At 35.1% G+C, this 19402-nt stretch overlaps 2 protein-coding genes and 1 long non-coding RNA gene across 4 annotated transcripts; 1 reads left to right on the forward strand and 2 right to left on the reverse strand.

Moving 5' to 3' along the window:
• Window positions 1-93: 93 nt before the first annotated feature.
• LOC110996517 (abl interactor 2) lies at window positions 94-5901 on the reverse strand. The gene is made up of 9 exons (XM_022264240.2): window positions 5732-5901; window positions 5150-5589; window positions 4738-4926; window positions 4211-4335; window positions 3988-4063; window positions 3493-3560; window positions 2068-2190; window positions 1560-1653; window positions 94-1063 (listed from the first exon to the last, which is right to left on the reverse strand). The coding sequence occupies exons 2-9, from the start codon at window positions 5580-5582 to the stop codon at window positions 900-902; spliced, it is 1272 nt and encodes a 423-aa protein (XP_022119932.1). The 5' UTR covers window positions 5583-5589; window positions 5732-5901; the 3' UTR covers window positions 94-899.
• A 1289-nt stretch (window positions 5902-7190) lies between these two features.
• LOC110996488 (early boundary activity protein 2-like) lies at window positions 7191-10881 on the reverse strand. Of its 2 annotated transcripts, XM_045634384.1 has the most exons (8): window positions 10850-10881; window positions 10249-10404; window positions 9750-9865; window positions 9094-9177; window positions 8297-8782; window positions 7920-8032; window positions 7601-7744; window positions 7191-7387 (listed from the first exon to the last, which is right to left on the reverse strand). In XM_045634384.1, the coding sequence occupies exons 3-8, from the start codon at window positions 9840-9842 to the stop codon at window positions 7243-7245; spliced, it is 1065 nt and encodes a 354-aa protein (XP_045490340.1). In that variant the 5' UTR covers window positions 9843-9865; window positions 10249-10404; window positions 10850-10881; the 3' UTR covers window positions 7191-7242. The 2 variants fall into 2 exon arrangements, with proteins under 2 accessions (XP_045490340.1, XP_022119861.2); XM_022264169.2 differs by lacking the exon at window positions 10850-10881 and having other exon boundaries at window positions 10249-10653.
• Window positions 10882-11634: 753 nt separating this feature from the next.
• Window positions 11635-15053, forward strand: LOC110996507. Its single transcript, XR_006751260.1, has 9 exons — window positions 11635-11749; window positions 12760-12834; window positions 12954-13097; window positions 13313-13405; window positions 13525-13637; window positions 13893-14036; window positions 14391-14505; window positions 14711-14741; window positions 14904-15053. It is a non-coding gene; the product is annotated as an uncharacterized LOC110996507 (long non-coding RNA).
• The last annotated feature ends 4349 nt before the right edge of the window (window positions 15054-19402 follow it).

The raw sequence follows: 19402 nt of genomic DNA on the forward strand, positions 1-19402 counted from the left end.
CTATAAGGCGTAAACACAAAAAAAATGGAATCTGACAAACCTCAAAAAAATTCGTTTTTATCTTTTGACAATTTTGAAAGAAATATATACTATATTAACAAAAAAGTAGAAACTTACGATAAAACATGTAAATGTGTTATACTCTGGCAAGATATGACTATTGTACTATTAAATCTAAATTACTTAAATCTATCAGTTTATACATTAAAAGTCAATCATTCCTGTCAAACATCGAAATTAATAGAATGCTTTTAATGTTACTCCTTTGGCTTACAAAATACAAATAAATTATGAACATTATTTTACCATTATATAGGTATTACATAACCCAAATAACATAAATGCTTAATATTAAACTATAATTGCTTAATTTTAATCAAGAATACAATAATTACTTCGCAATACTAACAAAAGTCTTTAATTGGAAATATGGTAGTAAATATTATACTGTATCCCTCACTCGGGTAATACAACGCTTTCCAAATTATGCTATTTGAATTGATGATTTGGTGGCATTTTGAACACAGAGATCATTAAATAGCTTTAAATATAAGCTTAACAGGATGCAGAGACAATAAAAAAATAGTTCCAAAACCATCAAAGTTTATTACAAAAGTTTTAGTAGCATTTTAAAAATAAAGGATTTTTTATATTACTTAAATGATATTTCATTGGATTCCTTTGCTCCCCACCTTGTAATTACTAAGTTGTTACTTGGCGCCGTCTTGCATAAACAAGTGTTTTGACAGCTGTATAATTTTTTGACGTTTAAGCTTTAAACAATGCAATAGATGTAATATTTTCAAGCCAAATTTCGATGCTCTGTGACAGACTGTGGACCAGCGCCATTAAAATCGGCCTGGTATGAGCAATTAAAGACGATAACATACATTTTTTAATTACACGCAGGGTTCAACATAATTACCAGGGAAGAGCCCAGTGACTCCATCCATAACACCTTCCCACCATCCATCATCATTCTTTTTCAAAACATAGATAACAGAACTCTCTTGGAATGACAGTTCATCCTCTTTGTCTGCATAGTAGTCATAGATTGCCACAACTGAAAATATATATGAGAAATTTAATATTACACTTTCATGTTTGGACCGCTGACCTACCTTTTTGTACCACTTTAGGTGACCAAATTTATGTACACTAAAATACATTTTATTTATTTATTTACACTGTTTTCACAGGAATGCTAAAATAATATTATATAATAATAAAGTTCAGAAAAACATGGTGCAACAGGCAGCCTTCACTACTAAGTTCAAAGCAATCCTAATTACAAAACTGTAACCTTAATAATATCTGGTCCAGACAAATCTTCCTTCTCATCACACATGATGCTAGTTTCTATCGTCTTTGCAATGCTGGTTTATAGTTAAATAGTATATTATGTTCAAATAGGGTTTCAAACATACAAATCTTTCCTCCTTATACTATTGATATAGATAAAAATAGCATTTAATAGTTTGTCACTTCTAAAAGTACATAGCTATTACTAAAAATTCAAGACACAGTGTACAAAAAATATTTCTACCATTTAAACTAACCTTTCTCAAGATAGTTCTTGGGCACCCACCCGGGCAAGTCTTCTTCATCTGGCACTATGGCCGGCACTGCGCCACTGTATGGGCCCATCTTGTTCTGAAAGTTATTTAATACCTAGAGACACATAATATGCAATTGTTTAATTGTAAAAATGTAAAATTCTAGTAATTTATAGTTGGAAATAATTGGACAAATTCAAATCCAGGAATGCAGATGCAGAAATTAATCAGACTTCAGTGTTTTTTTTCTTTTACTATATTTATATCCTTTGCGACAGTCCAAAATGACAATGTGCACTTGACACATCCTGAAGCTGAAAACTGACATGGTGTAGATGCTTTGTACTACTATTATATTGCATTATAGTTAGAAGGAATATATATATATATATATTGGAAATCGAGCCGATACATTCGATTAGATTGCAACTAGGCCTATTCTATTAAATTAATTTTAAATTTTTTTTGTGATCACTGGCTGCCAATATAATGACTGTACAAATTGACTTACATGCACGTGCTGTTGTCGTCCGAACCCATCGTGCGCGAGTTCGTCGTCCATGGGGGGTGGCGGTAGGGGGGGCGAGACCGAGCCACCGCGGATCGACCCACCAGCCGAAGATGAAGACGCACGCTAGGAATCATATAATAATGTGAAAAGTGTGTCTTTAAAAAATATATTATAATATGATGTACATAATGCAGATATTACTTTATTGTGTTCAGTCACTATTATTTGCAAGTGTAATTTATTTACAAAGGTTTTCATACATATGTTTGGTCTATGCACTATGGTTGGTTGCTTCATGTAGGGTAAACAAATAGTCAACCTAACAATCCGGCCGCGAAATACACATAGCGATAGCATATAATTTAGTGAATTAATTAAAATTAACACTTGCACTTTGTAGAATGTGTAGAAAATATTGAACTATGAATATATACAACTTCTTCATTCTAGATAAATTTCTACTATAGATCCAGTAGAGTTTCTTTGTGTCCACTTACTAGTACTTTTAGAGATGTCATGGCAACCTCTAAAGATAAATATTTTTTAATACAGTTGCTCAAAAAGTGGCATATTGCAGGGAGGTATAGCGTTCGGAAAGTGGGCTATTACACACTCGTGCTTTTTCTTTGCCATTCCCGCACTCGTGCGTTTTCTTTGCCAACTGTCAAAACAATGTGTATTAAAAAAAAACCAACCACGAAGGTTTTATTAAAAAGATTCATAGAAGTTTTTATGATATATGATTTCTAAATATTATAATAATTGGATTCAATAAGTTCGGTTAGGTTTCTTCTCATTTCATATCAATTAAAAAAATATTAAAAAGAATTTTATAATATATGCAAATACGTATTTTTAAAAAGTTTACGAATAATTGGATTCAATAAGTTAGGTTAGGTTTATTTTATTTCATATCAATAAAAAAATTATTAAAAAGAAAAAACAAGCTTTGCTCATATTCTTTGCGGTTGGCGCCATTTTCCAAAAATGTTCTTTCGAGTTGAGTTATTTGTTGCACAAAATGAGTAATTTCGGCGATATTTTATTTGAATGAATACCACCCGAACGCAGTATAATTGCACAAAATGCTTTGGAGAACAATTTACCGGAAACATATAAGTCGCTACATATCTACGTGCAACGAATTTATTCCGTAGAGAGAAGAGAAAAAAAGCAAATAGTTTAATTAAATTGCTTAATTTTTTCGCAACTGTATTAAAAATAGTCGTTCAGTACACGTGCGGTACCGTCATTGCAACTTGTTCCGACTGTCAACCCTCACCTTCGGCTGCGCCTCGGCTCGGGTAGACATTCGTCGGAACTCGTTGCAATGACAGGCTTTCCGCACTTGTAATGAAATGTACTATTTTAGGATTCTAGTTTAACTCTTAATACTTTTAGTTTCTTATAAAATTTGGTACATACCTGACCAGGAAGGCTCATAGAATGCTGGCTGTGTTCTCCATCAGATCCAATCAAAGGTGATGGAGGGGCTGTAATGTTTTTATAAAGCTTCATTAATATCTTATAAATTGCTTTTCTTATTGTGTTTTGCTAAGTTATATATATATATTATTTATTACTGTTAAAACCATATCTTGAATAAAATCTTTTGAAAAATAAATATTTCTTATTACTTAATTTGGACAAAAAAACTCTGGGAAATAAACCGTTTATGGTGTTGTATATACAATAGTAGGCTAGAAATGGCAACATTCAGCAATGTAATTGAAGTATATTTAAATATGTTATTCAAGTCAAATACAAATAACTACATATTATGCTGTAATTAAATAAAACCTTTCAAAAACACGTTTCTTAGCTAATATTTTTGCTTTGTTGGCATTTAAAAAGGCTCAATTATCTTTGGTTTGCTAAAAAATGTTTTAAATATTGTGAAAGAATTATATTTTTACTCACGTGGCATGCTTGCATGTAGATCTTGTTGAGAATAGTTGTTAGGAGATTGATGTTGAGTTGGATGTACCATACCTACCTATTGAAATTCAAATTTAATATTTAATGTGATGTTGATAAGCCAATTCATACAGATTATAGTTGGAATGCAATAACTGTTTGCAATACAGTAAATTGTAATATGTTACTCTGTGACTCTGTAACTTAGTATGTTTTTTAAGATTACCTGTGGTTGTGCTACAGGCAAGGTGGAGTAGCCAGGAGGGCGTCGAGGGTAGTTAGGTGCATAATGTGATGGCACCTGTGGTGGAGCCACAGCAGGGGGTGTACGGTACTCACGTGATGACTTGCCTGAAAGATAAATTAATTCAATGTGCTTAATGTTAGGAGGATGTCTAGGCGATAAGTATTGTGCGGATTCTTCTTTCCTATGTGCAATATTGTGCATTTTTTAACATTTAATGACAGCAGCCACTGCTTGGTCAAATCAAAAATATCATCTAAGCCATGCTATATTGCTTGAGATTGGGAGAGTTGATATCCAAAAAATTTAATATCGTCTGCAACTATTGAATGTGAAATGTGCAGTGAGCTCTTTAGATCGGTCATGGAGAGAATAAAAAGTAAGGGTCCAAATACTGATCTTTCAGGAACGCCACTTTATACTTGTCAAGGCAAGGACAGTATATTTTCAATGCAAACTTGAAAATAATATGAAAATAATAATATAATATGAATACATAATCAATTTACCAAGTGTACCACGTCCTAAAGTGCCAGTATTGGATGCTGAGGCAGAACGCACAGCAGCTGGTGGTGTTGGAGGTTTTGTTGTTGGGGCAGGCAGAGGTGCAGCCCCAGGCACTGAGCTAGAGCGACGTCCACGAGGGGTTCCACTGACATTACTGTTCCAACGGGCACCATGACCAATGTCATCAAGAGCTGTTATTATAAAAACACATTAGAAGAAATACAAATTGAAATATTATTTTATTTATACCCTTTAGTTTATTGAGCTACGCAAAACGGACCAATTTCTAGTCTAGTTGCGGAAATTGAGCCCACCTACCTACCTAATTGTTTATTAAGCCCTTTTATTTAAGATAGATAGCCTTAGAAAATTATGTAGGCTTACACTCAGAATAAAGATGTGACTAGTTCTTACCTGTATAATCAATACTCTTTCTTACATACTTTATAGGCTTTTCAGGATTAGCTGGTGCTATTATTTTATATTGCCTGTTAGTTACTTTGTTAGCAGTAAGAACACCAATTTCTCTGCGAGCCACTTTTTCCTTGTGTATAGCAACAGTCTGAGCAATGTGGTTCATTTGTCCCTCCATTTCTGCCAACTGCATAGTTTGTAGCTCCAATAATTGCAAAAAGTTATATGCAAGAGTGTTGATTTGATATGCAACACTAGCCAAAGACTGAGTAGTATAATTCTTAGTACTTTCAAGTGCTAATCGTTTGTTTTCAGACTGGAAATAATTTGCTTCGCAGTATTCTGCCACTCTTTCGAGATTTGTATGACTGTCTGTAAGGTGATTTCGACCTTCAGGAATCTCTGTTTGTAGTAATGCAGCAAGCTCAGCCATATTGAAACTGCGGTTAAAAATATCAGTTATTAATCAGAGGTAAAAACTAATTTCACGGGTATATTATTATAATACTTATTAAATACAAGTGAATTTAGTTTAAGCAGTGTACAGTTGGTTTGCATACACGCCCAACAACAAATAGGTACCTGTTTAATATTAGTCGTATCAAGTATAAATTGTGATCAATATAAGATTAAAGATCGATCTACAAAACTAATTAATATTCGGTTTATCCTCAAACTTCAAGTGCACACGAATTTATAAATTTTAAGATATTATTGTGATTATTTCAACAATATAATAGATGTCAAAATTTTATAATGAATAACCATTATCTATGACTATGAGCAGAGACAGAGACTAGTGTTACCAGCTTTTGAAAACTTAATTACAAAATACAAATGTGCGCTGTGTTTGTTCTCGGCGCAAACGGTCGGCTCTTATCGACGGTCTCATTTCCCTTCAAATTCCTTTTCCTTCATCCATATCCTGTTTACTTTCAACAATGGACCCACATATATATATAAACTTTTAGCAGCTTTTATCTTAAGTAATGATATAAAAATTTAGATCCTATGAATGTGTATATATGTAAATATGTTTTCTTACACTCTATCTCTATAAGAATTGATCTTTTATTTTATAGATTATTTTCCTTTCCTTAATTCCGTTCCATCCGATACGTTTATTTTTTTACCCGTTTCCCTGTTTTGATCCTGGGCCACAATGCACAAACCGTGCGGGCCATAATAAAAAAATAATAAAAAATGTGCGCTGATTGCTGAAGCGCCAATAACATATTTTTAGATTTTATAATATCCTATCCTATTTTACTTATTTGTTTACTAATTGATAGAAAATTAAAAACGATGAGGTTTTTTGAAAATTATTATAGCTTCTAACTATGACCATAAAGAGATTACTAGAATTAGTACAAGGAACTCCTGCTTTTGGTTTAAAAAGCCGTAGTTAACGAAATTATGTCATGTATATATATCACATCCATAATTTTAAGTGTATACCTACTACCTACATATAACGTAAGGCGATGAAGTGGACGACCTTTGTCCACATCTTTTATACTTTTTAAATAAGTGAAAATATTTGAACTGAGTATTGTACCATGCTCATTAATATTATATTAAGACCTCATATAAAAAAATAAATAAAAGATCTCGCTGTATAATAGAGAGAAGATATTGAGAATTGAGTATTATAGCAGTATCTTAGATACAGCCAATAGAGTATTTGTAGGTTGTGTCCAAAGTGTATTCAAGGGAGGTCAATGAATTTTGCTTTTGTTTACGTCTTGCAAACTTCTTAAGTTATATTTTTGTTGACTAGAGACTGAATTATACTACCTACTCTAAACATTAAATTAAAAATAATATATTAATTTGATTAAGCAAAAAAAAGTATTTGCTATTAATTGTCATTATTTCGTTCTAAGCTAGTGAATTGAACTCAAGAAGCGGTTTGCACCCGCGCCCGCTACAGTGGCGGTTTGGAGTTCCATTTTCAAAACACACGAGACCGACGTTTTGTGCGGTTACACAGCCGCCGTGTGATTATCGCCCGCAATTTTTTGTAATAAATAAAATACCATTACACTAATTACGTGAATTTATTAGAAATTTTATCATTGAATAGGGTTAATTTACTCCCTAACGTTGGGAGCCTCATTTGATGAGGCTGGGCATGGTGGATTGTTCTCTTGGTGCTGTTGTTGGCGAATCTTTTTGAACATTTGACGATTGCGATAAAGTTTTGCTTCGTCGGTACACTTAGTTGTGATGCAACCCCTGAAATAAAAAAATTATAACACATTTTAATTATTTTTGATTAAGAAAGGTGACGAGCCTCTTTTCGATCGCCGATTTTATGACTATACTATGCTTTTAAATCGATTCAGGTTAAGAAACGTAACAATAAAACGTCGTAAATATTAGATTCAAATTATTTCATAATTGCCAGCGTAAAAAAATACAATTTGATTTTATTTATATAACATGTACCTTATAACGCCCTTTGGAACACCGCATCTATCAGAAACCGTATTGACTATGTCATCTACCACAGCTGGGTCTAAACATTTCTTCGCTGGTTTATCGGCAAATGCAGGTGACTGCTTGCCAGTCAACGAGTGGGTTGCTAGTACTCTGTAATGAACATCAAAGGATTTAAACGGTGCACGACATCTTCAGTCAATAAAGTACGTAAACATCTTATATTAAATAAAAACAATTTACATTTTTAATTGATTGTCACAGTGAAAGCAGCTAACAATTTGGATTTCTTAAAATTATTTAGACTATGAATAGAGTTAAGTTTTACCTTCTTGGAAATACAGCTTGCAATAATTGCCGCGTTGCGGATGAATACGAAGTCCAATCTATTTCATCCAAAATTCGGGCTGGTACTATTACATTGCCACTTCCGATGCCCACCTGCAAATTTCCGAACATTATACGTAGTCTTACGAGCTTTGCGTCGCGTTTGACGAAAGTGTGGCTATCGACCACACCAACCTTCTCCTTTTAACGTTAGGTGAAATAAGCATCAGCTATCCCACTAATTATAATAAAGTGTATAGCATAACAAACCAAATATTACATTGAATACTTAAAATCCGAATCCTAGCTTCGATATTTATCTTTGACATGATTCTTTCTAAGTAATGTCTATAATTTATGAGATTGTCTTGTACTTACCATTTTATCAACACTATGCGATGCAGCAACCTCCACGGTTGTATTTGTTGTCTGAGCAGAAGCCCTTCTAACCATTAGACCCTTGATATTGATATCTTGATTTCCACTTGAGGAACTATGGGTCTCATTTACTTCTCTTATCTCACCATTTTCAACTTCAGAGTAATCCTCAGAAAGGGCAGATTGTGATTGAATGTTTTCTAGATTGGAAGTCAAATTCAGAAATTGTCTATGTAGAGTGTGTACCAAGGCTTCTAGTTCGGTGATTTTTTCCGGTGTTGGTATAACTGCTTCGGTTTGGGTTGCCTGGTCAAAGGTTAGTTTAGGTTCGGCGATTTTTTGAGGTATAGGTGTACTGCTTGCCATCGATCGACGGTTTAATGTCCTTTCGTAAAGTTTACGAATCAATTGGTTGTTCATAAATTCCGGATGATTAGCCTGATTAATCTTTATGGATGATTGGCTGAAGTTTAATTCTGGATTCACCTTAAGAAATAGTATTATTGTTACATTATGATTTAAACAAAAACTTTTAAAATACAATATTTTATATATATTTCTCGTACCAACAATATGTAAACTTATAACTTAAATAATATGTACCCATATTTGAACGTTACCAAGACCAGAGGTGGTACAGGCTACTCAGAGAAAAATAATCCATAGACAAAAAGATACTATACCCAGTACAATACGATTTTGATAAGAAAGATTTACCAGTACCGCCACTGGACCTCGCGGAGTACTAGATATTTACAAAGTACTAATAACTGTAAATAAAACATTTATATACGAACCTCTTGATCTGTTTCACTATCACTGCTGTCAATTTCATTTCTTTCTTGTAATACGTGACCACTTTGGTTGGGTTGAGGCGGAAACTGAAATAATAAGTAATGAAAGAGCTTCTTTCTAATAGTCGTCATAATCGGTAAATATCGGTTCTAAAGAAAAATCGTTTATTAAAACCAAATCACAACAATCAAACCGGATTCCCTATACCACACAGCCACCAACATTGCGCGGTCTGCAATTAATATCGGTTCTTAGTTTATCTAAGAATTAATTTGATAATGGCCAATTTAATGTTGCCAGAAGAGAACAATGGCGAGGCAGGTACCTATTCCAAATTGACGTTTCAAGTGTTGCGACAATTCTTATTCAATTTAAGTTTGCCTAATTGTTTTTAAGGTAGGTTAGTGTATACTCCTACGAAATCTATCAATGATTTGGCGGATCCATATTTAAAAAAACACTTAACAAGCTTTTTGCAAACGTAGCGTCAGAGCGTTGTTATATTTTTTTTTAGTCAGTTTTGCAAACGCGAGCCATACTGAGAGACGGATTCTTGCTACTTACTAATTATCTAGCTATGTTCATGGGTAGCGTGATTTGGGACTTCCTACATATTTAATCTTCTTTTCAGGTTAAACAAATTAAATCATCAACATACCATTGTCCTAGTCTTCATTTCTTTGATCGTATTCATACATAGTGATAGCACACTCTTCACTTGATTATCTTGCCTTTCCAACATAACTTTCATTTCCTTCAAATGACGCTTTGTATCTGAAAAATTATATACAAACGAATATCAGACAGAGAAAGTACACTATTCAACGTAACATGTAACGAAAAAGAAATTAAGGTAGCGCAAAAGCAGTTACTTACTTATATGGTTTTAAATTAATTCCAATTTTAACTAAAAATCACGTCTTACACAGAATAGCGCATATAAAAAATTTTTTTAAAGAAGGTTTTACTATCGACATATTTAATTACGAAATGTTTATTTGTTTAATTTTATGTTTTATTACAATTATTTGTGCAACTGTCTTCGTGTAATTTACAGCAAGCATTTTACCTGATTTAAAATGATATTATAATAGTCTAATAATAAATTCATTATATAATTTATAATTCAAGTAGTATGATTAGATCTCATAACATACCTGATATTCGCAGTACCTGGCCTCTCTTCGCGATGCCGCTATGCCTGTCTCGTACAAGAACAACCTTCCCAGCATGTATTTCAGTATCGCCAATTAACGATGATCCGTTTACCACACCATAATTTGAGAAAACATTTCTTTCATCCACCCACTCCACTAAAACCCAAAATCCTTGAGACATGATTTCCAAAGCTTGCGTTAACACCACTGCTCACTTGGCAACTAGTAACATACCGGTAATCGCAGGTAAAATTAAATACAAAAGATAGGTGTGCACCCGATTTCATACCCTCAGTACAAAAAATAGGACAAAAGATTTCAATGCATTTGAAAGAACAAAGGGTGTCTTAATAGTATCTATAGTTGTAAAAACAGCTGATTTTTTCGAATCACGATTCACTCGCTCAAGCGTTGAAACTTTCCAGATGTTAATTTGTAATAATGATTTAAATATAGGCAGTGAAAAAATAATAAGAAATTAAAAAGGATTTGTGGTTTGGTTATTTGATTAAGCAAAACTTTCAACTCCTTTAAAACTATTCTGGAAGAATGGAAGATCACTGACTTTTGTAAATTAACCATTGATCAGCCGCATACCTACCTCAAACATATTTCAAGAGTTTCCTATGTCTACAGACCGAGGCGCCCAAAAGCACCATGCCATCCGCGTAGACGGTATTTGTTTCAATAATACAAGATTATTGAAATGAATACCGCCTACGTAACAGCCAACATACTGCTTGCTGAGCCTCTCGATCAGTCCATTAATGTACAGATTGAACAAATAAGAATCTCACTACGTGATGCAGCGTTACTGTATTTTTACTTATAAATGATGTCTTTTAGGAAAACATCTTAGAGTTTAAAGATTATTTTACAATGTGTGTGTTTGTGTGTGTGTGGTGACTGGTGGCCCACCCTAAGCTCCCATCGAGACAGGTTCTTGGTCCTGCCTATATACTGTAAATAACTAAATTAGTTTAGATTATATATGTACAACATTAGACACCATAGGAAAAAAATAAGAATGTAATCTTTGCAGTAATATGATAAATAATATTTTGTTTGGTTTCAGAAAAGAGTTAACGTCCTATAAGCAACGGCTTCCAGGATTATGAGTCGAATGGCAGTACCGAAATAATGTTATAAAAAATATTATCGTTATTATAGGTAACTACTGCCATACAGTACTGTACTGTACAGGCCTATATAGCTGGCTGCCTGTATAGGCAGTAGCCTGTACAGTAGGCATCTAATTTATAATAAGATACGCTATTGGAAGTAACAAATTAACAATTTTGGGAGAATCTTAAACAATAGTATTGTACTTTTGATCCTTCTACCTGGGAAAAACAAAAGATTAATTTCTATAACCAACCCCCTCTTCCGAGGCTATAAATAGCCTTCTTATGAATAATGGTCAGTTTCTGCCAACTTATTGGGTGTGACAATTAGTACAGCGCTAAATGTGAGTGATTTTGTACGCGTATACTTAAAAAATGTAAGTAATTTTCTAGTATTATATTTAATTGAAATATCTCATAAGTGTGACTGAATATAAAAGTGATAAATCTACAGAATATGCTATAAATGATGATATTATTTGCCTATATTTTTATGCATCCTCGATACAGTTAGGTAAATAGTTTTCAGATATAAATAAAATTTGATTAATCCCTGCGAAGTAGGTATCGCTGTTTCCGTTATATATCAATTTAATTAAACTTAGTTATGGAAGTAAAAAGGTAATATCATTAAATACTTAAACCAAATATGTTAAATAAATGGTAAACATGCCAAATGCCAAAGCCTGATTAAAATAGGGATTCTTATTATTAATTTTTTGTTGCTGCCTCGTCCAATATACATAAGTACCTACGTTTTATTTAAAAGTATCTCGCGAAAAGGCTGCAAATACTTACACATTATAAAAACTACACTTTAATTACAATTAATGTATATTATTTGAAATTTTTCAGTAACAATCCAAAATATTATTAAAACAATTGATATATCTAGATTTAAAGAAAAACACCTTTTTTACGGATTATAGTTATGTATTATTGTATTTAAACTTATTATTATTTAGACATAATTTTAATAAAATACAATACAAATATATCTAGATTTTAATAAACTTAAAGCATGTTAAAATTGTAAAATTAAATTATGAATACATTGTTCCGTGGTCAAAAAATATTTTACATCATAATTTATATTAATCTAGTATTAGCGATAACTATAGGCACCAGTATCTCAATGACATATACTTATGTATAACTTTTTAATGCGAGTTTTTAATCTTTCATTTTACAATTCCACTTGGTTCCATTTCAATATTTACCTATCTATACTTACAATAAATTAGAATAATAAATATAATATAATATTTTACATATTATGTTCGTTTGCATATTATGCTTGACATAATATTATGTAACTTCGAAAATAATAGTTGCACCGATTATTCATGGGAATGAATTAATCAAAAGATGATATTATGAATTTTAGATAATGGAAGGGCGACAAAGGGAAGCCAAAACATTGCAGAAATACAAGATTATGCATAACCAACAAACTTCTAATGTAAGTCAAACTCCTTTGTTTTCAATAATAATATATTTTGGTTATTTATTAGTAATATATATTAGATTATCTCAATTTTTAATCAAAATCAATCAACCAAACACGGAATCAATTTACAGGTCCCTAGAAACGAAATGGTATCAATCTCTTCGTCGGGCGTCAACACGGGAAGAGAATCGAACGCATTACCTAAGGACCTGGTTAAAAGCTATTTGCAAACTGTCTGCGATCGCAAAAGGCCCTGCACTTTTTCTTCCTATTATGTAAGATATTTTTTGGATGAAATTTATTAGTCCGTGCTACTATCATCTAACTCATATTATACCACCTATTATTCTATTAAATTATGTTTAAATGCCTATAAATGTTAATTATTAGTCAAAAGACAATTGTGTACTAATAAATACGTAAATGGAACTATCAAAATGAAAAGAATACCTGGTAATATACCAATTAAGCAGTTTCAATTTTCTATCAGGAAACATCGGACTTTGAGAGCGTAGCTTCAAAAAAAAGACATAAGGGTACTTCCGACGTCCAAAAACGAGTTTCCGGAGATGGCGAACAAATGGTAACAAATTACAAATTTAATAACTATTAAGAAAGATGATAATGTATGTGTATATAATAAATTAGTTTATCAAATAAAGATGATAAAGTCAGTCCTATTTATAATAAAATATGTTATAGGTACAATTTGGAACGGGAAAGGCAAAGATACCAACAAAGTTGTTGGAAGATCTAGCTGGGTCTTCCTATACCATCGCAACTAGAAAGTTGTTGACATCTGTTTTCTCTCGACAGTAAGTTTTTTCGTCTTCTGTACATAAAAGTTTTGAGCCCCACAAAAATGTTACAAGTGAAAATTATTCATTGTACACGTCACGCTGTATGAGAAAAACGCAACCGAAAAAGCCTCACCCTGTGTGCATAACTAAATTAATGTGATCCATATGAACACAACTGCAAAACTACATTAAGAATGAGTACCTATCTGTAATGTTTGGGAAATTGTTATTTACTTTTTAAAAGGTTAAAATTTAGTATCTAATTTTCAGGGTACTTGCTACACATTCTTTGACGGGAAAACGCTCTCCAGCATTTCCTAATAAGCCAGCTAGATTGAAGTTGGATCCAGTTCTCGTCGATGACATCGTGCGAACAGTCGTACGGATTTGCAAGGTGCCGGCAAGTCTAGTAAGGTATGTAAGGATATTTTACAATAGGCCGAGGAGGAGCCGAAAATATTTGATTTCAACATGTTGTTGATATGTATCAGAGTGTCGCAGAGTGTGTGCTAACCATTCGCAGAGAGCATTGAGTGCCAAACTGTATCTTAGAAATGTCAAAGGAAACAACGGCATATTGGTAGTAAAATTAGGACCGTTTGCCTGGTACAATAATTGAATATGGTGGATTTTAAACATTGCCTAATCATCTGAAAAGGCGAAATCAAAATAAAATATTGTATCTTCAAAATAAAATACTTTATCTGTTTGTTTTCCAGATCCTTGATAATACATTTAAAAAATAAGTAAGTACTATTGTTGTTTCAGGAAAAGCATCACGACAAAGTGTGCCGACGAGAGCAAAATGCTACGTAGCCTGGCTAAGAATAAATAATGGCAATCGTCGAAGGGAAATCATTAAATATCTTCTGATTCTACTGAGGTAAAAAATATGTTGTGCACGAAACACATATGATACATCAGAAAATTTTGGCATTAAAAATGTTGTAGTTTTAAAATTTATGTATATTCAGATGATAGTAGATATGTGGGTGCGTTTGCGTATGCTTGACAAAATATGTAATATAATTTCTTCGTAGATTGAGAATAAATTAATCAAAGGCTGACGATGATATTATGGATTTCAGATAGCATTTCGACAATGGAAGGTCCATAAAGGTAAGTCAAAGAACGCAACATGATGCATAACTAACAAATTTCTAATGTAAGACACTTTCTTTTTATTATTATTATTAACTTCTTTTTTACAAAAATACAACATATTGTCTGTCACTCCTTATTAAGCCACATCCAACAACCATAAACGGAATCAATTTACAGGTACTTGGAAAAACAATGGTATCAATCACTTCATCGGGCGTCAATGTGGGAAGAGACACCAATACATTACCAAACTACCCGGTTAAAAGCGGCGATCGCAAAAGGATTTTAATAGGTTGTACTTACAAACACGCACGAATTTTAACTCATACTATAATTATTATTATTCCAATTAATTAGGTTTTCATGCAAAACATGCTAATTATCTGTAAAAAGTCAAGTTATGAAGACTGTTGGGAACATATGACACAAGGTATCCATGCTAACATAATATGTACAGACACTGCTCTGTGTCAAAGTACATGTGGAAATATGTACCAATTTGTACTTGCAATATGAAAAAAAAATCTGTTTTAATTTTCTAACAAGGAACACTGTCTTTGAAGGTGTAGGTTCTTACATCAAAATTGGTAAGAACAATGTTAAGATATTCTACGGCAGATAACGTACACTTTTAGGGATGTTTGGTAGCGTGAAATAAAACTCCTTAATTGTAGAGAAGAGGTGAAGATGGAATAGAATGTCCTTTATTTATATGTACATTTATACGGAAAAATTAGTCTATGCTTAAAAGTAGTGTTGATATGCTATGTTACAACGATCAGCCAATACGCGCAGGGTGTGTACGAAAGGGATATTTCGGTACCTGCCTCGTTCCTCTACAAAAACGTGGCGCGGCAAAAATTTGACTCTCCACTACGACCTGGAGCTCACTACCATAGCCCAATGGATGAAGTTGACGTCCAAACGCCACTTCGACAAGGCAAAACACCATCCCAACCCACTGGTGCGTAAAAGCATCAATTGCTATCCCTTCCCGACTAAAAAGGCTCGCGGGAGGCCCCGACACATTCTAACGGATCCGGATGACCCAATCACATTAGCAAACAACAAATTAAAAGCCGCCCGCGCGGCCACTAATAATAACAATAGCAATAAATAGACTAGGGTTAAAACCGCCTTCACCGGGAAAGGCGAGGACCTTTATTTCGTACTTCGCTCACTCCAGTGAGCTTCCATCTTGCCCTTCAGGCGATTGAACCCCCCCCCGCGACGGCCCAAGCCGAGGTTCGAGTCTCACAGGAGACGCCTTTTCGCGAGGTGTGAGAGGAATTTCGGGGACCTCAACCTTTCCGAATGAGCTAAGCTCGCCAAAACAGCCCGTGCTGAGCTATAAATGCCTTTAAGGTAAGGCCTTAAAACGTATATAATTAACTGTCGAGGCCTGCGCGAGTTGTCCTTGTAAGTATTTAATTGTTCCCAATGGTTAGTAATGTTTTTGTAGTTCGCTCGCACTCGATGTGGTTTGCTTGTTACAGGTACTCGGTATTGTATTAGTAGGAATATCTTGCTCGGCGATAGTGTAGGCAGGTTTGAGTCTGTTCTGTCGATACGGGGACGCCACGTGGTAAATTTGTTCTTGACACACGACGTCAGTAACTGCGTCCGCTAGCGACACCAAGGAGTCTAGCGAGCTCTTTGGTTATGATTTGAATATTCGTTAGTAATCGGCTCGACCATATGGACCTAATGAAGTCATCTGGAATTTCCGGACCTGCGAGATTTTGTAGGTGTCTTAAAAATTGGGATGGCTTCCGGTCTCCAATGTCCTCGTGCGTTAAAAGTTGTCGCACCCGCTGTTCTTGGGATGATGACAATCTTTTTATTAATTCATTCTTCAATGACATATATTTGTCCGTAGCGGGCGGGTTTTTTATTATGTCTTTAATTTCCGAGACATACTTGTATTCCAAATTTGACACTACATAGTTATACTTAGTAGTGTCCGGCGTGATATTTGCCAACGTGAACTGAACGTGATATCTGTGCGAACCATAGCACGGGTTCGGCGGGCCAAAATGGCGGCACTTTGACACTGACGCTATTGATCCCGGGAGCGTCTTGATTGTCCATCGTTGTTCGGAGTCACCAATATATGGGGGTGTAGAGTTGGTATAAATGAAACCCCATATATTTAAACACACATGTATATTTACTTCACTTAATAAATCAATACAATGTATCGTTTAACTATTATTGTTGGCTTGTGTCGCGATACGTGGCGTAGGTACGATTGTACGACCTGCCGGCGACGAAGCTCGGTAATGACTGACGTGAAGCCGGAAGCGTCTCCCGCGCAGTGTTCCAGTCCCCACAGAGATATTAATTTCACGGGTAAGGAATTGCAGTGTGAATATCTTGTTGTCTCGTTTTAGCACGCGGAAGGGTCCGTCGCAAGGTTCTTGTAATGGCTTCTTTACGGCGTCTATGCGTACGAATACGTATTTACGAATATCGGTTTTGTGTTACTATGTGGTTTGCTCGACATTGGTTGCAAGTTTCATATTGCATCGCGCAGTGGATCGATGTAGGCAGAGTCCATGATTACGTCATCACGGGGCGTTGATAAAAAATCACCAGGTAAGCGAATGTTGCATCCGTAGGTAAGTTGGGCAGCGCTTACGCCAGTGTCACTTCGCATAGCGGTGCGTACTCCGATTAAGACGGTTGGTAGCTCGTTGATCCAGCTTCTTGCGGTCTGTAGTCTTGCCTTTAATGCGGCCTTAAGGACACGGTGCCATCGTTCGATGATACCGTTACACTGTGCATGGTATGAAGTTGTACGCGTTTTTTCGATTCCGAGTAAGCGAGAAAGAGATGCAAATACTCTGCTTTCGAATTGGTGTCCTTTGTCCGTTGTTATTGTTCTAGGGCAACCGAAACGGGAAATCCAACCCTCGAACACTACTTTTGCGACGTTTTCAGCTGATATTTCGCATAATGGGTATGCTTCGGGCCATGTAGTTGCTCTGACGATCATTGTCACGAGGTATCGATGACCGGTAGCTGCGGTAGGAAGCAGACCAACGATATCGATGTGCACGTGTTCGAATCGTTCGGGTGGCGAAAAAATTGTTAATGGGCTTGATGTGTGGCGTTGTATTTTGGCGAGCTGACACTGTAGGCATACTTTCGCCCACTTGCCGACATCTGCGTTCATTGAAGGCCAAAAGTACCGTTGCGACATTAATTTTCTCGTAGTCTTAATTCCTGGGTGGCTAATATTATGTCTTTTATTAACATAACTTTTACACATTTAAAGAAAAACACTTTTTTACGGATTATAGTTATGTATTTAAACATTACATAACTTTTATACATTTAATTTCCAAGTATTGTCTTTTATTAACATAACTTTTACACATTTAAAGAAAAACACTTTTTTACGGATTATAGTTATGTATTATTGTATTTAAACTTATAATTATTTAGACATAATTTTAAATTTAAACCGACGTTTCGCGTGCTTTACAGCTTGCGTCACCGTGACCACCGTAAAAAAGTGTTTTTCTTTAATATTATGTACTGCGTCGAATGCGATTCGTCGGTATTCTTCTGGTAAATACGGTCGTACGTATGGGGTTGATGTTTCGCAATATAATTTGATGTTAGACGCGAGCAGGTTGATTTCCTTGAAAGCTAAGTTGCTCTGTAGACTTACTGCTTTGAGAGTATCGCTATCGCGTTCTTGAGCTTCTGCAAGTAGGTTGTAGTCGATAGGCGATGGACATGTGATTGCGTCTACGCGTGATAATGCGTCTGCGGCTGCGTTTTGCAACCCACTGACGTGTCGTATATCAGCAGTAAATTCGCTGATATAAAGTAGCTGTCTGGTGCGTCTCGGTGATTCGCTGTTTGTATTTGTTTTTGCCTTTGGCATTGCCTTCGGTAATCGTCGCGTAACTCTCCGTTCTTCTTTGGCACGACGTGAAGAGGTGATGCCCAAGGTCTTTTGCTTGGTCCGCATAACCCTTGTTCAATCATGTTTGAAACTCTTTCCTAACCATTTCGTAGCGATGCGGTGCAATGGGGCGTGGCCTGCAGTGAAGGGGCGGTCCATTTGTTTCAATGAAATGTTCGACGGAATGTATGGGACTAAGCTTCATTGAAGTGATTCTAGACGTCCCAGGGAAATCTGCGAGTATATTGTGGTAATTTTGCTTAATATCTATACTGCGAGCTGTAGGTATGTTTGCAGTACTGAGTTGAGCGTTTGTTACCAGCTGTGTTTTCCCGTCAATCTTCGGTTTTTAACGTCAACAATGAGCTGCACGTACACATCTGCTACGATAAATTTCCAGGTGTATGGTCTTCGGAGGTTAAGGTTGAGTTGAAGTGTCTTCTCTCCGTATGTTGGTATGACAGTGTTGTTGGCGGTGTACAGTTGAAATGGCAGTGGTTTCACGCGAGAGAATTTTTTTCTTTGGGAGAACGGAGATATTGGCTCCTGCGTCTACTAAAAGAGTAAGTTTCGCAACCCTGTCGGTAACGAAAAGGCGGTGTGATGATTCGGTAACGCCGGTTTCCGCCGCGGCCAGCGTTATTTTTAGTTTTCTGACTTATATTTATATGCTTGACCGTTGATGGGCTTGAAATTGCATGGAGGTGCACATTTCTTCGCGTCCATACCGTACCAATAATGATAATAGTACGGCATT

The sequence above is a fragment of the Pieris rapae genome, chromosome 2 (assembly GCF_905147795.1).
Source record: "Pieris rapae chromosome 2, ilPieRapa1.1, whole genome shotgun sequence".
Classification (NCBI taxonomy): domain Eukaryota; kingdom Metazoa; phylum Arthropoda; class Insecta; order Lepidoptera; family Pieridae; genus Pieris; species Pieris rapae.